Source organism: Ostrea edulis, chromosome 7 (genome assembly GCF_947568905.1).
Source record: "Ostrea edulis chromosome 7, xbOstEdul1.1, whole genome shotgun sequence".
Classification (NCBI taxonomy): domain Eukaryota; kingdom Metazoa; phylum Mollusca; class Bivalvia; order Ostreida; family Ostreidae; genus Ostrea; species Ostrea edulis.
Window position 1 is genome coordinate 50,722,623 of NC_079170.1, and position 14,030 is coordinate 50,736,652.

Here is a 14,030-nt window from a genome sequence, read left to right on the forward strand (position 1 = left end):
AAATTGCCGTTTCAAATGTATACACACAATTTTCTGACATGTGTAATCCTTGTAATATGACTGAAATATATTGCTGTCGTATTAAGTATTCGAAAATCATAGACAATGAAAGGCGAATGTCCAATCTTTTTGTAGATGATGGATGTATAATACAGTACCATTGATCCGTACATTAATGGCAATATACAGCATTATGAATTATTCACTGCGAAATACTCAGTGATTTGATGAAGTGTGGCATAATCTCTATGTCTGTACAATGGAAATATGTATATGTCTCCCAAAAGTAATACACGTATTAAACAAGACTTTTGATCATTCGGTCATTTATTATGATAGTTTGCGATTTTGTACGTACATATCTATTTGGTATGTAAAGTTATTCATCACGAATCGTTAACAAATAAATCATCAGATATTCACACCTACATGTACGAAGGTCGGATCCATTGTCAGTAAATATCATTTATATAATTTGCATGACACTCGCAAGGATAAAAATGAAGGTAGGCCATGTTATATCCACGATTATACATAGTTTATATGCAGACTTGTAAATGCTAAAATTCAATGCATGTCATTTTGAAGTGGTGAGATAATTGAAAACCAAAAATAAATCGAAACATGAAATTATAATATCCTCTGAAATAAGGTATAAAACTGGAGCGAAACATTGTTTATGACGCCCACATTTTATAACGAAATTTTAGAGAACAGATACAGATATGTGTTAGATAAACTATAAAAGTTTAGAACGATTGTATAATTGCTTTCTGCTTCTTATTTCTTTCTCATTGCTATTCCTATCTGCATAATCATTTCCTCCTACTTTTTCGCAAAAGTGCACGAACAAGGAATTTTGCACATGCACATGTACAACGAAAAAAGCCTAACGCAGATAAAAGAATGGCACGATCACTTGGTTGCTTCTTTCTCAAATGAATTTGTTTTTCTCCGATTTCTAGATTCTCATCGCAGTCTCGGTGATCATTGGTCTCGCTTTAGATCCCTCACAGTGCTACATTTGTGACAAGATGGCTTCCATTTGTGAAACCTCCCTTGTAGTGGAGCGCCAGCTATCGATGTCCCACCCGAGCGCAAAGAGGGTAATTGCCCACAGAGGTAAACTCTATCCAAATGACATTCCCCACGAGACAGCAACCGAAAACGATGCAATACCTGAAAACGAGGTGATAATTGCAGGTGGTGTTCAAAGATCAGTGATAGTCTTCAATGGAACTCTTCCAGGACCCGATATAATAGTTTACGAGGGACAGACATTGTTTATTCATGTAACTAATAGAATGCGTTCAGAGATCCTCGGCATCCATTGGCACGGTCTTCATCAGCGAAATACACCTTTCATGGATGGAGTACCTTTCGTGACACAGTGTCCCATATTACCAGGTCAAACATTCACATACAAGTTTCAGGCATATCCAAAAGGTACATTTTGGTACTACTCTGCTACAGGCACACATCGGCTTGATGGTGCATTTGGGGCGTTTATCGTTCGCTCAAGATCAGAAGATAAGGTAGAACACATTCTTCAAATCCAAGAATGGTATGAAAATCGGGATGCAACCGTAGATTCACTAATAACAAAATATGAAGATGGAATACAAAATGATCTAAAGATTAACAGTTCTAAATCACCCGATGGTTCTGCTTATGGCTTGTTTCCTCCTGATAATGCTCTCATCAATGGTAGAGGATGGACTGGTTCTCTACCATTACACGTCTTTAATGTCAATGAAGATGAGGCGTCGTTTCTGTTTAGAGCTCTGGGTGTAGGTGTAATATTACCATTTCGAATATCTATCGATGGACACAAAATACAGATAATTGAATCGAATGGATACGGAATTAAGCATCTGTATGTGGATTCCTTTGTCCTTAATCCAGGAGAGAGGGTTGACTTTACCATAAGTAGATCTAGTTCCAAGTCTCAAAATTATTGGGTGAGGGCTGAAACTTTAGATGAAGATAGACGTCTCGCGACCAGAGCTATTTTGAGATATGACCTAACTGACAAAAGTGACCCCAATACAACAGAAAGGATGTGTACCTTCGACAATCCCTGCAAAGTGTTTAATTGCCCGTTTAAATATTTTCCTGAAAATGAAAATATGAAATGTATTACAATTGATCAAGTGGATTCTCCTGAACCATCTGAATTTCCCCCTGTAATCAACAAACGGCATTTCAAAGAGTATTTTTTAAACTTTAAGTTCTCTGGGGCGACAGCGACATCGGTAAATGGCAAAATGTTCATACTCCCTGTGGTCTCAGCTCTCACACAACCAAATGGCATTTCCAAGCCTTGCACGAAACCTCAGTGTGACGAGGGAAAACAGTGTGAATGCACGTATTCATTAAGCCTACTTCATAATGATACAATTCACTTTGTTCTTACAAATTTGGATGCAGGGAAAGGGTGGGCACTTCCAATTCATTTGCATGGACACTCTTTTGAACTCCTGAAAATGGGATTTCCACTATACAATAAAACCGATGGAAACATTATCTCTTCAAATGAAGACATTAGATGCAAAATGGATGTTAACTCTCTTCAAGAAGAGATATATTGTACCGAAACCACATGGAGCGACTCATCATGGTACGGTGGTAAAGTTCCGGGACTGAACCTTGTAAATCCTCCGCGGAAAGACACGGTGATTATTCCTGGTGGCGGTTATGTGGTCATCAGGATTAAAGCCAATAATCCAGGTTTATGGCTAATGCATAGCCTCGTTGACCATCTATCAGGTGACAAGATGGCCATTCTGTTGAATGAATCTTTCCCCTTCCTTCCGGAACCTCCTACGAACTTTCCTAGATGTGGTAATTTTGATGGCAGTCCTATTCCTTTACATTGAATTTGAAATAACACTACGATATTGTGCACAATCAGGGCCGTAAATTACATGGAGGCGGAGGAGGCAGCTGCCTCCTCCAACTTTTGAGCCAAAAAAATTAAAATTTAAAGTTCATTAGAATTTATGTTGTTTCCAATAACTAAGAACATGATACCTCCCTTAAAAAGCATTCCAAATCTTTCTTTTAGAATGAGTTAGTCAAGTAACATCTTAGAAGGCCCTAGAATCAAGGATTTTGCACGAAACGTGTTCAGTGTGCACAAAATGTGCTCAGCGTCTGGGGGGGGGGGGGTGGCCCCCAGACCCCCGCCTAATTTCCTGCCTCCTCCAACTTGAAGGTTAATTTACGGTCCTGACAATTTGCTACGCTTGAATATGTATTTTAAAAAGAGAGTATGTTTGTTTTCTAATTGAACTGTATATAACACTAAATTTGCACATGTTGTAAACTTGTATAGAAGGGATATTGGGTGGATTATTTTTCACTTACTTACAATGTACAATATATGTACTTGTACAGTCGCAATAATTGTACTTTATTTGTAATTCGCTTGTATTTCTTTCATTATATTGTGAATACAGATGGAATAGTAAATTGATGGGATACAGAAAACACCTTTTCCACAACCCCTTCACTTCATTACTTTATTTCGTGTTACTTTATTTTCTGACGAGTGCTTTGCACTTTGAAAGTTTAATGAGCAGAATCCTCGTCTTTACAGGTTATTAACCATAGTGTCAACTGATTATTTATTCATACATTTGAATTACAATTAGAACGCGACGATTACCTCACAGAATTGTTTGTAATAAACCAAGCAAACAATTGGAAAAAAGAAAATTAATGTATGAATAACAATTAAAATAATAAATTTCTGCACTGAAATATGCAAGTCCTTAATGCAATAGTATGTTTTAGTTGCATTAGACGTTAACGAATAAACAAGCGTTCATTAGAGGATGCACTTTTTGTAAAAGAAAAGCCTATGGACACCTGAAATTTTAGCAAAAACATTTCCGCAAAACCCACAAGACATGGATTTTAGCAAGGCTATTGACTGAGGCTTTTCCATATTAACATGACCATTTTAATGAATATACCACATTAAGTTAAATAATCATTTGTCTGATTTCGTGCGAACGTAGTCTTAAAGTCCCTTCCGAAAATACAGTGGTATGTGTATCGCTTTTACTGCTAATGGCACTGACATTTGTTACCAGCTAATTTAGAAAGCATTGGGAAAAAAACTCCCTAAAACAACGAAACACGAAAAATTCTTATGTTTTCCCAACCCACCCTCCTTTAAGGTAGTACCAGACAGATACTATTAAGTTCAATGTTTTGTTAATATTTTGTTCTAAGGAACAAAATCTCGTACTGTGCACGGTGTAAAAGAATATATCCTATCCTTTTTTTTCCCCTCCACATAGTGTCAAATCTTGGGTATCAGAATGTGAAATTATACTTTTATGATAAGAGTGTGCCCTATGTAAAAAAAAAAATACCAATGGACATTTTACAAAAATTAAAACTTTTTATAAAGCTGACCTATTTGTTACGAAATCTAATAAAATACATTGTAATTGATGTATTTGTGTACACCGCTATGTACAATATGACATGCATGGCTCGTCAATAGCAAACCTATCAAACGTGATATTGCTATATATTTTAAAGATCTCTTAAAAGGAAATGTATAGTTCAAATTTTGAACAAAATTAAGATAATGAAGAAAGTGATACAGAAATTGATATATTTTGAAATAAAGAAAATTCAATCTAGGATTTCGGATATTTTGGACTTTTTAAAAAATTTGATTAAGAAAAAATTGACACATTTGGCAAATTGAGTCATCATATCTGACCTTCAGTCTTACGATATGATTTTGACTTTCATTATACCTGAAGACAAAGGACGGCTTAAACACGAGTCCAAATATAAGATCTCTACTAGCTACATAACAAAAGTTACCCGTTACTTTATCATATTTATATCTCACAAAGATGAAATAAATGCATTAAAGATTTTGACTTCCAGACCTCCAATATAATTGGATGTCTCCAATATTTTTCAGAATATGCTAAATACACGTCATGGATTATATTAGTTTGTTCAGATCATCATTGAATATTAGTTCAGTATTATGGAAATTTCATTTATCAAATTAATGAATTTAAGGAGATATAAGTGAAAACTTATTTTTCATGTGTATGGCATTACCTTAAATCAGGATTATATATATATAATACATATACAATGGAAACTTAAAGTTCCTATACGTTCAGGTAGATCTATTTCTGGAGAAGATTGATTCGCACGTTCGTTATGATAAATCACATTCGAAATTCTACATATATTACTAAAGTGCATTGTAGGTAGAACACAATCTATCATCAAAGTTTAATTAGAATGCAAATGCATATGTTTTACTTCCAATTATAAAATATAATAAGACCACAGCGCATTTCAGACATTATTCACCATAAAAAATTAAACAATGAATTCGTTATATTGAAAACGAATATACCAAAGCTAGTTATATAATGATATTACATGGGTCTCTTAAACAGAAAAAAATGTTATGAGAAATTAGAAATAATGTGATGTAAAAACGGTTTGTCAGTGAAGGAATACAACAACCTCTATTTTCAGGTAATGCTTTATTCCATGAAGATAAATTGCCATATTATCCAACTTTGAAAGAACAATAACTACTATAGTATAATAAAAACGCTTTTGCTAAAACTTAATAAATCATACTTTTGAAATATTTTTAACTTCAAAGTTTGAACAGTGAGGAAACGTCACAAAGCTAGCTAATGTTTTGTTTGTTTGCATGTTAATTTATTATCCATATAAGACTTTTTCACTCGTGTAAGGTTCGTCAGCAGCGTTAGGCTATGTTCCATACATTTTGACCTATGCATGGCGCCAAAGGTTCTTTATTGTGACAACGGCTATCATGACAAGGGACCTTTGTCTTTAAAGTCATATCCGAAATACCCATGACTTTAAATGCTGGGCGCTTGATGAAGAAACATCCGCTTCCCATGTCTTAGGTTTGAAGCTGCACCGGGAGCGAAAATCGAATCCTGGCATCCACACATATTTAGGGATTGATTATATATTGTTTAACGACCCTCTTGAGAATTTTTCACTCATATGGAAACGTCACCATTGCCGGTGAAGGGCTGCAAAATTTAGGCCTACAATGGTATGCTCGGCGCTTACTGCCCAAAAGCAGGGAGGGATCTTTATCACGCCACACCTGCTGTGACACGGGGTCTTGGTTTTTGCGGTGTCCTTCCAGGACAGCCATATATAATCGCATTTTGCGACAAGCAAGGGGCATCTAGGACCTATTCTAACCTGAATCCCCACAGGAACATATATAGGGAGGGAAAATGAGGTTATTGTAGCTAAGTCTTTCATATATTCTAACATTATTACTACGATAACAACATGCCATTGGATGACTGCTCGAATGCATTGATAATGTACTATACACCACTTACGTAACGTCAAATAATGATAGTTTTTGAAGAGATAATGATATAGTTAAAATAACTGAAGTATCAAAATAGAAACAGATTACGCTTGTCCTAGATGTATTGTCAAATTAAACAGGGATGGACATAGAAGATAAAAAACAACGAAATTCATAGCAGTTGCTGGCAGTTGTTAATGACAATCTACAAGACACCTTGTACAAAGCTGATGTGACATTTCTGAAGACTTTTCTGAGCAGTCAAGTGTTGGGATTACCATACTGAGAATTCAACAGTTGGAATTATGTAAGGTTTGCAAATATCTTACTATTTATTCAGTACATTTGTAACGTTTAAAACTCACGATTTTACATTATTGTGTGGTTCAAACCATATAAAGTAAACATTTTGTGTTAGTGGTAAAGTATTGTATCATTTCTGAGAAGAGTCTCTAAGAAAAACACTGCACCTCTCCCCAGATTATAGATTAACAATATAGTATAACCAAAGGCAGTTATATCGCTTGGGTTCAAATTTACTATTATGGTACCTTCACATTCACGGATTTTTCTTACGGATCTTTATGTATTCCACAAATCCGTAAAAGTACTCGGATTGTTACGATTTAGACACGGATACCGGCGATTGATTTACGAATGCTTGCGATTGACTACGAGTCGGAGATCCATAAGGACTCGTAAGAAAAATCTGTGAGTGTGAAGGTGGTATTAATCGTAAAGTTTAAGTATGTACTCGTAAAGTAATCGTGTCTATACGTAAAGCGCTCGTAATGACTCTGAACAATCCGTAAAGCGATTGTAACCCGACGTGAATAAAATCGTAAATATCACGTAGGCATTCGTAATAATCCGTAACAATTCGTAAACTATCCGTAACATATCGTAGACCAACCGCAAAGATCCGTAAAAAAAAACCCACCTTTTTACAAGTGTTTTACGGATTCTTACGAGCAGTTTACGTGTTCTTGTGATCAGTTTACTGTTTAAAATACTTACGGATTGTTACAAGTTATTTACGGGTAATTTACGGAAAATGAAATCCGTGGACAATCGCGAATTATTATTTTTTTTTTTATGTCAAAATATTTGCCCCTACTTTCACGGATCCTTGCGAGTGTGTGCGAATTGGGACGAGTTATTAACGGATACCGACGAGTGATTTACGAATGCTTGCGATTGACTACGAGTCGGAGATCCGTAAGGACTCGTAAGAAAAATCCGTGAGTGTGAAGGTGGTATAAAAGAGTAAAGGTATAGAATTCTAAATATACGGTACCAAAGTCCGCCGATGTAAAAAGAAGACACCAAATGGTATAAAATTCTACTCTATTCTAAACTATTCTTACATAATCAATCTACATTACTATCAAAGTTCATCCCGAAATTCCATATTCTTCCCAAGATATGCAGATAGGAAACAAGAAATCTAAATGAAATAAGAAAAATATATTCTTTAATGTTAATTAATAATCATGCATATTATGAAAGACTGTGTGTATAATGTTAACATGTACATGTTTATAGGGAGAGGGCAATCTAAGTTTTTAAAAATTGTGCCCGGTTCCTTTGTAATTATATTAAATTAAAATATGTCAAAATCAAATCAGATGTCACCCAAACATTGACATATGACGGATTAATCTTTGATGACTTTTAAACCAATTTTTAAAAATAAGGTTACTGGGGCAGATTTGTTTTTAGAAAACTTGTTAATTTTTCAATAGGAGGTGTCAATGCAAGATATTTTAAATTAAAAATCTTGGATAACTTTCTTTTTTAAAAATTGAGATTCACTCTTATTTCAAATAACTAAATCATTATTAATTGAAATCACTGGGGAAAATTATTTGTCTTTGGTTATTTTGAGCTATACAACGTAATATAGGTGACAAGACAACCGATTGCGGGTCTTAGACGTATTATTTACTACTTATACAATCTTTATAATGAAATACAACTATTATTTAAAAAAATTAATATTAAGCAAACATTCTATATGCAAAAGAAGTTACATTTGTATGTGTTATTTGAATTTGCCGATAAGTTGTCATGGTAACTACATTTCAAGTACATGCGCAGATTTCTAAAGCTTAAAAGTAAAGAAGACCTGCTCCATGAATAAGACTGAAAAATATTGCTGTAGATACAGGAACAAAATATCAATTTCCAACGTCCTGCACTGAAACATGTTACTGCGACGACAACTGCCGGTAGCTAGGTACCCTAGTAGTTAGGTATCCTATTAGTTAGGTATCCTAGTAGTTAGGTATCCTAGTAGCTAGATATCCTAGTCGTTAGGTATCCTAGTAGTTAGGTATTCTAGTAGTTAGGTATCCTAGTAGTTAGGTATCCTAGTAGTTAGGTATTCTAGTAGTTAGATATTCTAGTAGCTAGATATCCTAGTTGTTAGATATCCTAGTAGTTAGATATCCTAGTAGTTAGGTATCCTAGTAGTTAGGTATAGTAGTTGTTGGGTATACTAGTTGTTAGGTATCCTAGTAGGTAGATATCCTAGTAGTTAGATATCCTAGTAGTTAGGTATCCTAGTTGTTAGATATCCTAGTAGTTAGGTATCCTAGTTGTTAGATATCCTAGTAGCTAGGTATTCTAGTAGTTAGGTATCCTAGTAGTTAGGTATAGTAGTTGTTGGGTATACTAGTAGTTAGGTATCCTAGTAGTTAGGTATACTAGTAGTTAGGTATCCTAGTAGTTAGGTATCCTAGCAGTTAGATATCCTAGTAGTTAGGTATCCTAGTAGTTAGGTATCCTAGTAGTTAGGTATCCTAGTAGTTAGATATCCTAGTAGTTATGACTGTTTCTAAACTGGGAGTCCGACTCAGCGCCAAATTTAAGACGTTCAATATACATGTTCCTTCGCAAAGCTTTCCGCAATAGAAGTGAAAGCCACAGATCTTTCGGATGTGTCCTTATGAGGTCCCATGTCATGGCAGGCGTTGGTACGACAAAGAACCCTCACTGCTACGGCCGTGGACATTATGGCACACAAATATGGCAATTCACCTACAGCTGGTGACGTCTCTACCTGAGTAAAAAATTCTCGAATAGGACGTATAAAACAACACACAAACAAAACATTTCTACTTCTCCTACTAACAACAACTAACTAACTACTTTGTAACTAACTAACGTAACTTGATCTTATCATTTCAGAACATTCCTGACTTTATTCCTAAAAAGCAAACCTGGTTCTTTGTCTCTACAGAGTAAGTAACAGGTATCATACTTGATTAGATACTTAAAACTTTTACTGAAATAACGCAGAAACATATCCTAATCTACCAAACATATGTCAACACTGTGTGAAGAATCGTTACCAACAAAAGAGAAAAGTTACTCCGCTGAAACATCAGTTTGTGATCCGTTATTACGAACATTCATTTTATCCGAATTAAAGTACAGTACTACAAAATAAATAGACCGTGTTCGCAAGGCAAAGAATGCAGTAAAATAAAAATAATCATTATATTTTTTTTCAATCTTATCATTTCCAATTCTTATCATGAAAAGTAAAGATAACAAAGACATCAATCCCATAAATCATATAAAGAATACAAAATTGAAAGTAAAGCAAACACGAACCCCTGGAAACAGTTGAGTTGGGATAAGATATCTAGGAGGAGTACACATAATCCAAAAGAGAAGGAAATAGTAAATATTTAATGAAGCAAATTGACTATGATTTATATGTTAGATGATTTTTTTTAATCGTTTTACTATCATATTAGTAAGCAATACAATCATGTACTTCCTCCATTAGTTGTAATATTTATCATATAGATAAATTAGAATTGATTTTAATGTAGAATTTACGGTTTGAATAATATAGACCTGTTCTTTCAAGTACACCTGATCCCACTTAAAATGGCACTTGCACTCAATTTATTGCACTTTTCGGAACGGCCTGACCCTTTCTTCAGGACATAAAAAGATGAAAGAAAACTTTACATGTAGTGATGTACATCTACGCAGTTTTGCAAACAATTTATACAGTCATCTCAATAGCCATTCATTTTCCTACCCTTTGTCAGGAATCTGCAGTTCAGGTATATGTTGAATTTATTCTACAATGCAAGTATTGTAAATTGCTCAAGATTTGATATTTGCTTTTTTGTATTACTTCACAGATGGACTGTCTTTTCTATCTATGTCTTTACATCTTTACTGTTTTACCAGTGACGTCTGGATATATTTGTGACCAAAATGCCCGGAAGTGTGAAACAACGATCATCATTGAAAACTATCTAACCATGATACATCCAAGATTTTCTGCAGTATTTGCTGCTAATGGAAAACTTTACCCATATTCCGTGAAAAACACAACGTCTGCCGACCCAGTTCCTGTCAACGAAGTGATAACAGCAGACGGTTGGGAGACACCTCGCGTTGTCACAGTCGCCAACCGATCAATTCCCGCTCCTGATATCATCGTATATGAAGGTCAAACTGTAGTCGTTCACGTGATCAACAAAATGCATTCTGATTCGTTAACTATACACTGGCACGGTCTTCATCAACACAACACGCCGTATATGGATGGTGTACCTTTCATTACTCAGTGCCCAATTTTACCTGGGCAAAGGTTCACATATAAATTCCAAGCATATCCACAGGGTTCTTTTTGGTATCATTCTCATGCTGGAACGCAGCGATCGAACGGATTAGCAGGTGCTTTCATTGTCAGGAAGAGAGAGCGTAATCCGGTTGAAGAACATATTTTACAGGTGATGGAATGGAACCATAACTATGATACAGTAACACAAAACATACTTCATGAGCATGGCGTAATTGAAAATAGGATACGACAACAAGAATCCGTGTCTCATGATGGGATGTCTTTCGGTCGTATGGTTTTCCATTCTGCTCTCATAAATGGTAAAGGGCGTTATTATTTTGATCATGCAACAAAAAAACATAATGGAGCACCCTTAGAAATATTTCATGTAAAGAAAGGTTTTACATACCGATTTCGCGTTTTAGCAATTGGTGCCAATTTTCCGTTTAGGATTTCTGTTGACGGACATTATTTAACGGTGATAGAATCGGACGGTTATCCTATTCGACCAATGATAGCGGAATCTTTTATAATAAATCCAGGTGAAAGATTCGATTTTCTCCTCGAGGCTATTCGTCCTATTGGAAATTACTGGATCCGTGGAAAAACACTTGAGAAACGTCGCCACACAATTGCAGAAGCCGTTTTGAGGTATGAAGGCGCAGAAGACATCGAACCAAAAACAGAAAGGGGCACATGCTCTGAATACGACCCCTGTCGCGTTTTAAACTGTCCATTCTCTTCTTTTGGATTTGCTAAAGGAATAGAATGCATTCCGTTTGATCACCTAAAATCCAGTGTTGAAGATGATCCAGCTCCCCCTTATATTCCGGGAAGGTTTCAAGAGCATTTCTTAAATTTTGGATTTCTAGGAAAAAATCCATCAGTCAGTGGGACGGAATTTGAAATGCCATTGGTCTCCGCATTAACGCAACCAAAGGAAGTGAATACGCGATGTGAAGGCCGATGCCGCGAGGGATATGAGTGTAAATGCACGTATTCGTTGGATATTAGAAACGGAGACACTATTCAACTTGTGCTGTCGAACTTAGGCATGGGAAGTGGATGGTATCATCCAATTCATATGCATGGCCATTCTTTTTACGTCGTCAAGATGGGGTATGGTACATTTAATGAAAAGTATGGGTTCCTCGGTAAACAAAACGAAGACATAGATTGTAGTGGAGGTGAAAACTTTGAAAATGAATACAGTTTTTGTTACAATGCGACATGGCGGGACAGGTCGTGGTTGAATGGTAACATACCTGGTTTGGAGCTGAAAACCCCTCCACGAAAAGACACCATCATAGTCCCCAACGGGGGATACGCGGTAATCCGATTCAAGGCAAACAACCCTGGTCTCTGGATTATTCATTGTCATATTGAAATGCATTCCTTAAAAGGAATGGCGTTATTACTAAATGAATCTTTCCCTTTTGTACCCAATGCTCCGAAAAACTTTCCAGAATGTAGAAATTTTGATGCAACAGATGTTTATTTACATTGATAAACGTTGAAAGATCAGTATGTTCATTGTACATGTATAGGTGTTGAAAACTTTTTGGAAGTATATATGTTAGAATGAGTGAATAGTCATATACATAAAAATCATGTCCTTGATATTTATTTCATTCATTTGTAATCAGATGTTAAATCCACAGGTTAATATGAAAATAAAGTCAAAATATAAAAACTACAGTGTAAGGTTTGAATAATTGTAAATCTTGTGTAAAAAAAAATATAACATCTACATTTGTAGCAATCAAATTCATAGGTGTCCAAATTTTGCTCTACTTTGTAAACAATATGAATTTCAAGAAAACATAACTATATCTTTTACATGTAAAACTTATACGGTACCAATTTTGATGCACCAGATGCGCATTTCGACAAATAATGTCTCTTCAGTGATGCTCAACCGAATGTTTGAAATCCAAAATAACTATGAAGTTTTGGAGCTAAATATAGCCAAAAACAGCGTGCCAAAAAAGTGGAGCCAAATTCGTCCAAGGATAAGAGCTATGCACAAGGGAGATAATCCTTAATTTTGAAATGAATTTCTAAATTTTATAACAGCAATTAAATATACATCCGTATTTTCAAGCTAGTAACGAAGTACTAAGCTACTGGGCTGTAGATACCCTCGGGGACTAACAGTCCACCAGCAGAGGCCTCGACCCAGGGGTCATAATGTAAAACTTATACGGTACCAATTTTGATGCACCAGATGCGCATTTCGACAAATAATGTCTCTTCAGTGATGCTCAACCGAAATGTTTGAAATCCAAAATAACTATGAAGTTTTGGAGCTAACTATAGCCAAAAACAGCGCGCCAAAAAAGTGGAGCCAAATTCGTCCAAGGATAAGAGCTATGTAAGTTGGCGAACGTAAGCATCGAACCGTGAATTACAATAATGTCAGGAAAAAGTGTCTCTGCTCGCGTGGAGAACCGTGTGGAAGCAACACTCATGACGGAATATCGGAGCTATAACATTGTGGAACTCTTCAGAAAAAGCCGTTACGAAAAGTAGTGATGACCAACGACGATTCATTTCTGATACGAAAATATGTCTCATTTTATTGAAGATTATTTGTTCGGAATATCGCAAGCGAATATGATATTACCAAAACCATGAGTTAGTACACTATAAATTTCTGAAATTTATGGTGTTTAGTAGCGGAATACGACACAAAAAATCACATTATCGTGTATTACTTCTACTGTATGTGGGTATCTATTTATTATTTCCTCGAGTCATTATGCCAACCGATCGCTTTGAAAGGATATTATAAATAATAAATAATGACTTCCAGTGGGGATTCAGGTTTAGAGTTGGTCATCAGTACCCTTTGCTTATCGTAAGAGGCGACTGAATGGGACGGTCCTTCGGATTAGACCGCAAAAACCGAGGTCCTGTGTCACAGCAGGTGTGGCACGATAAAGATCCCTCCCTGCTCAAAGGCCATAAGTGCCGAGCATAGGCCTAAATTTGCAGCCCTTCACCGGCAATGCTGATGTCGCCATATCAGTGGAAAAAAATCTCAAGAGGGACGTTAAACAATAATCA

At 35.8% G+C, this 14,030-nt stretch overlaps 2 protein-coding genes across 3 annotated transcripts; both read left to right on the plus strand.

The window, feature by feature from the left end:
- The first annotated feature begins 1,001 nt into the window (after positions 1-1,001).
- On the plus strand, positions 1,002-3,527 carry LOC125655575 (uncharacterized). Its single transcript, XM_048885901.2, has one exon. It carries the CDS (start codon positions 1,035-1,037, stop codon positions 2,877-2,879), a length of 1,845 nt encoding a protein of 614 aa, XP_048741858.2. The 5' UTR covers positions 1,002-1,034; the 3' UTR covers positions 2,880-3,527.
- A 2,936-nt stretch (positions 3,528-6,463) lies between these two features.
- LOC125657645 (uncharacterized) lies at positions 6,464-12,583 on the plus strand. Of its 2 annotated transcripts, none has more exons than XM_056144649.1 (3): positions 6,464-6,674; positions 9,560-10,452; positions 10,583-12,583. In XM_056144649.1, the coding sequence occupies exons 2-3, from the start codon at positions 10,338-10,340 to the stop codon at positions 12,466-12,468; spliced, it is 2,001 nt and encodes a 666-aa protein (XP_056000624.1). In that variant the 5' UTR covers positions 6,464-6,674; positions 9,560-10,337; the 3' UTR covers positions 12,469-12,583. The 2 variants fall into 2 exon arrangements, with proteins under 2 accessions (XP_056000624.1, XP_048744319.2); XM_048888362.2 differs by having other exon boundaries at positions 6,508-6,674; positions 9,560-9,612; positions 10,534-12,583.
- Positions 12,584-14,030: the final 1,447 nt, after the last annotated feature.

Excerpts from the sequence above, each read along its gene's own strand:
- LOC125655575 (XM_048885901.2), top strand. The coding sequence starts at position 1,035 with ATGGCTTCCATTTGTGAAACCTCCCTTGTAGTGGAGCGCCAGCTATCG.
- LOC125657645 (XM_056144649.1), top strand. The coding sequence starts at position 10,338 with ATGAAAGAAAACTTTACATGTAGTGATGTACATCTACGCAGTTTTGCA. Across the intron at positions 10,453-10,582 it reads GTCAGGAATCTGCAGTTCAG|TGACGTCTGGATATATTTGT; the intron begins GTATATGTTGAA and ends CTGTTTTACCAG.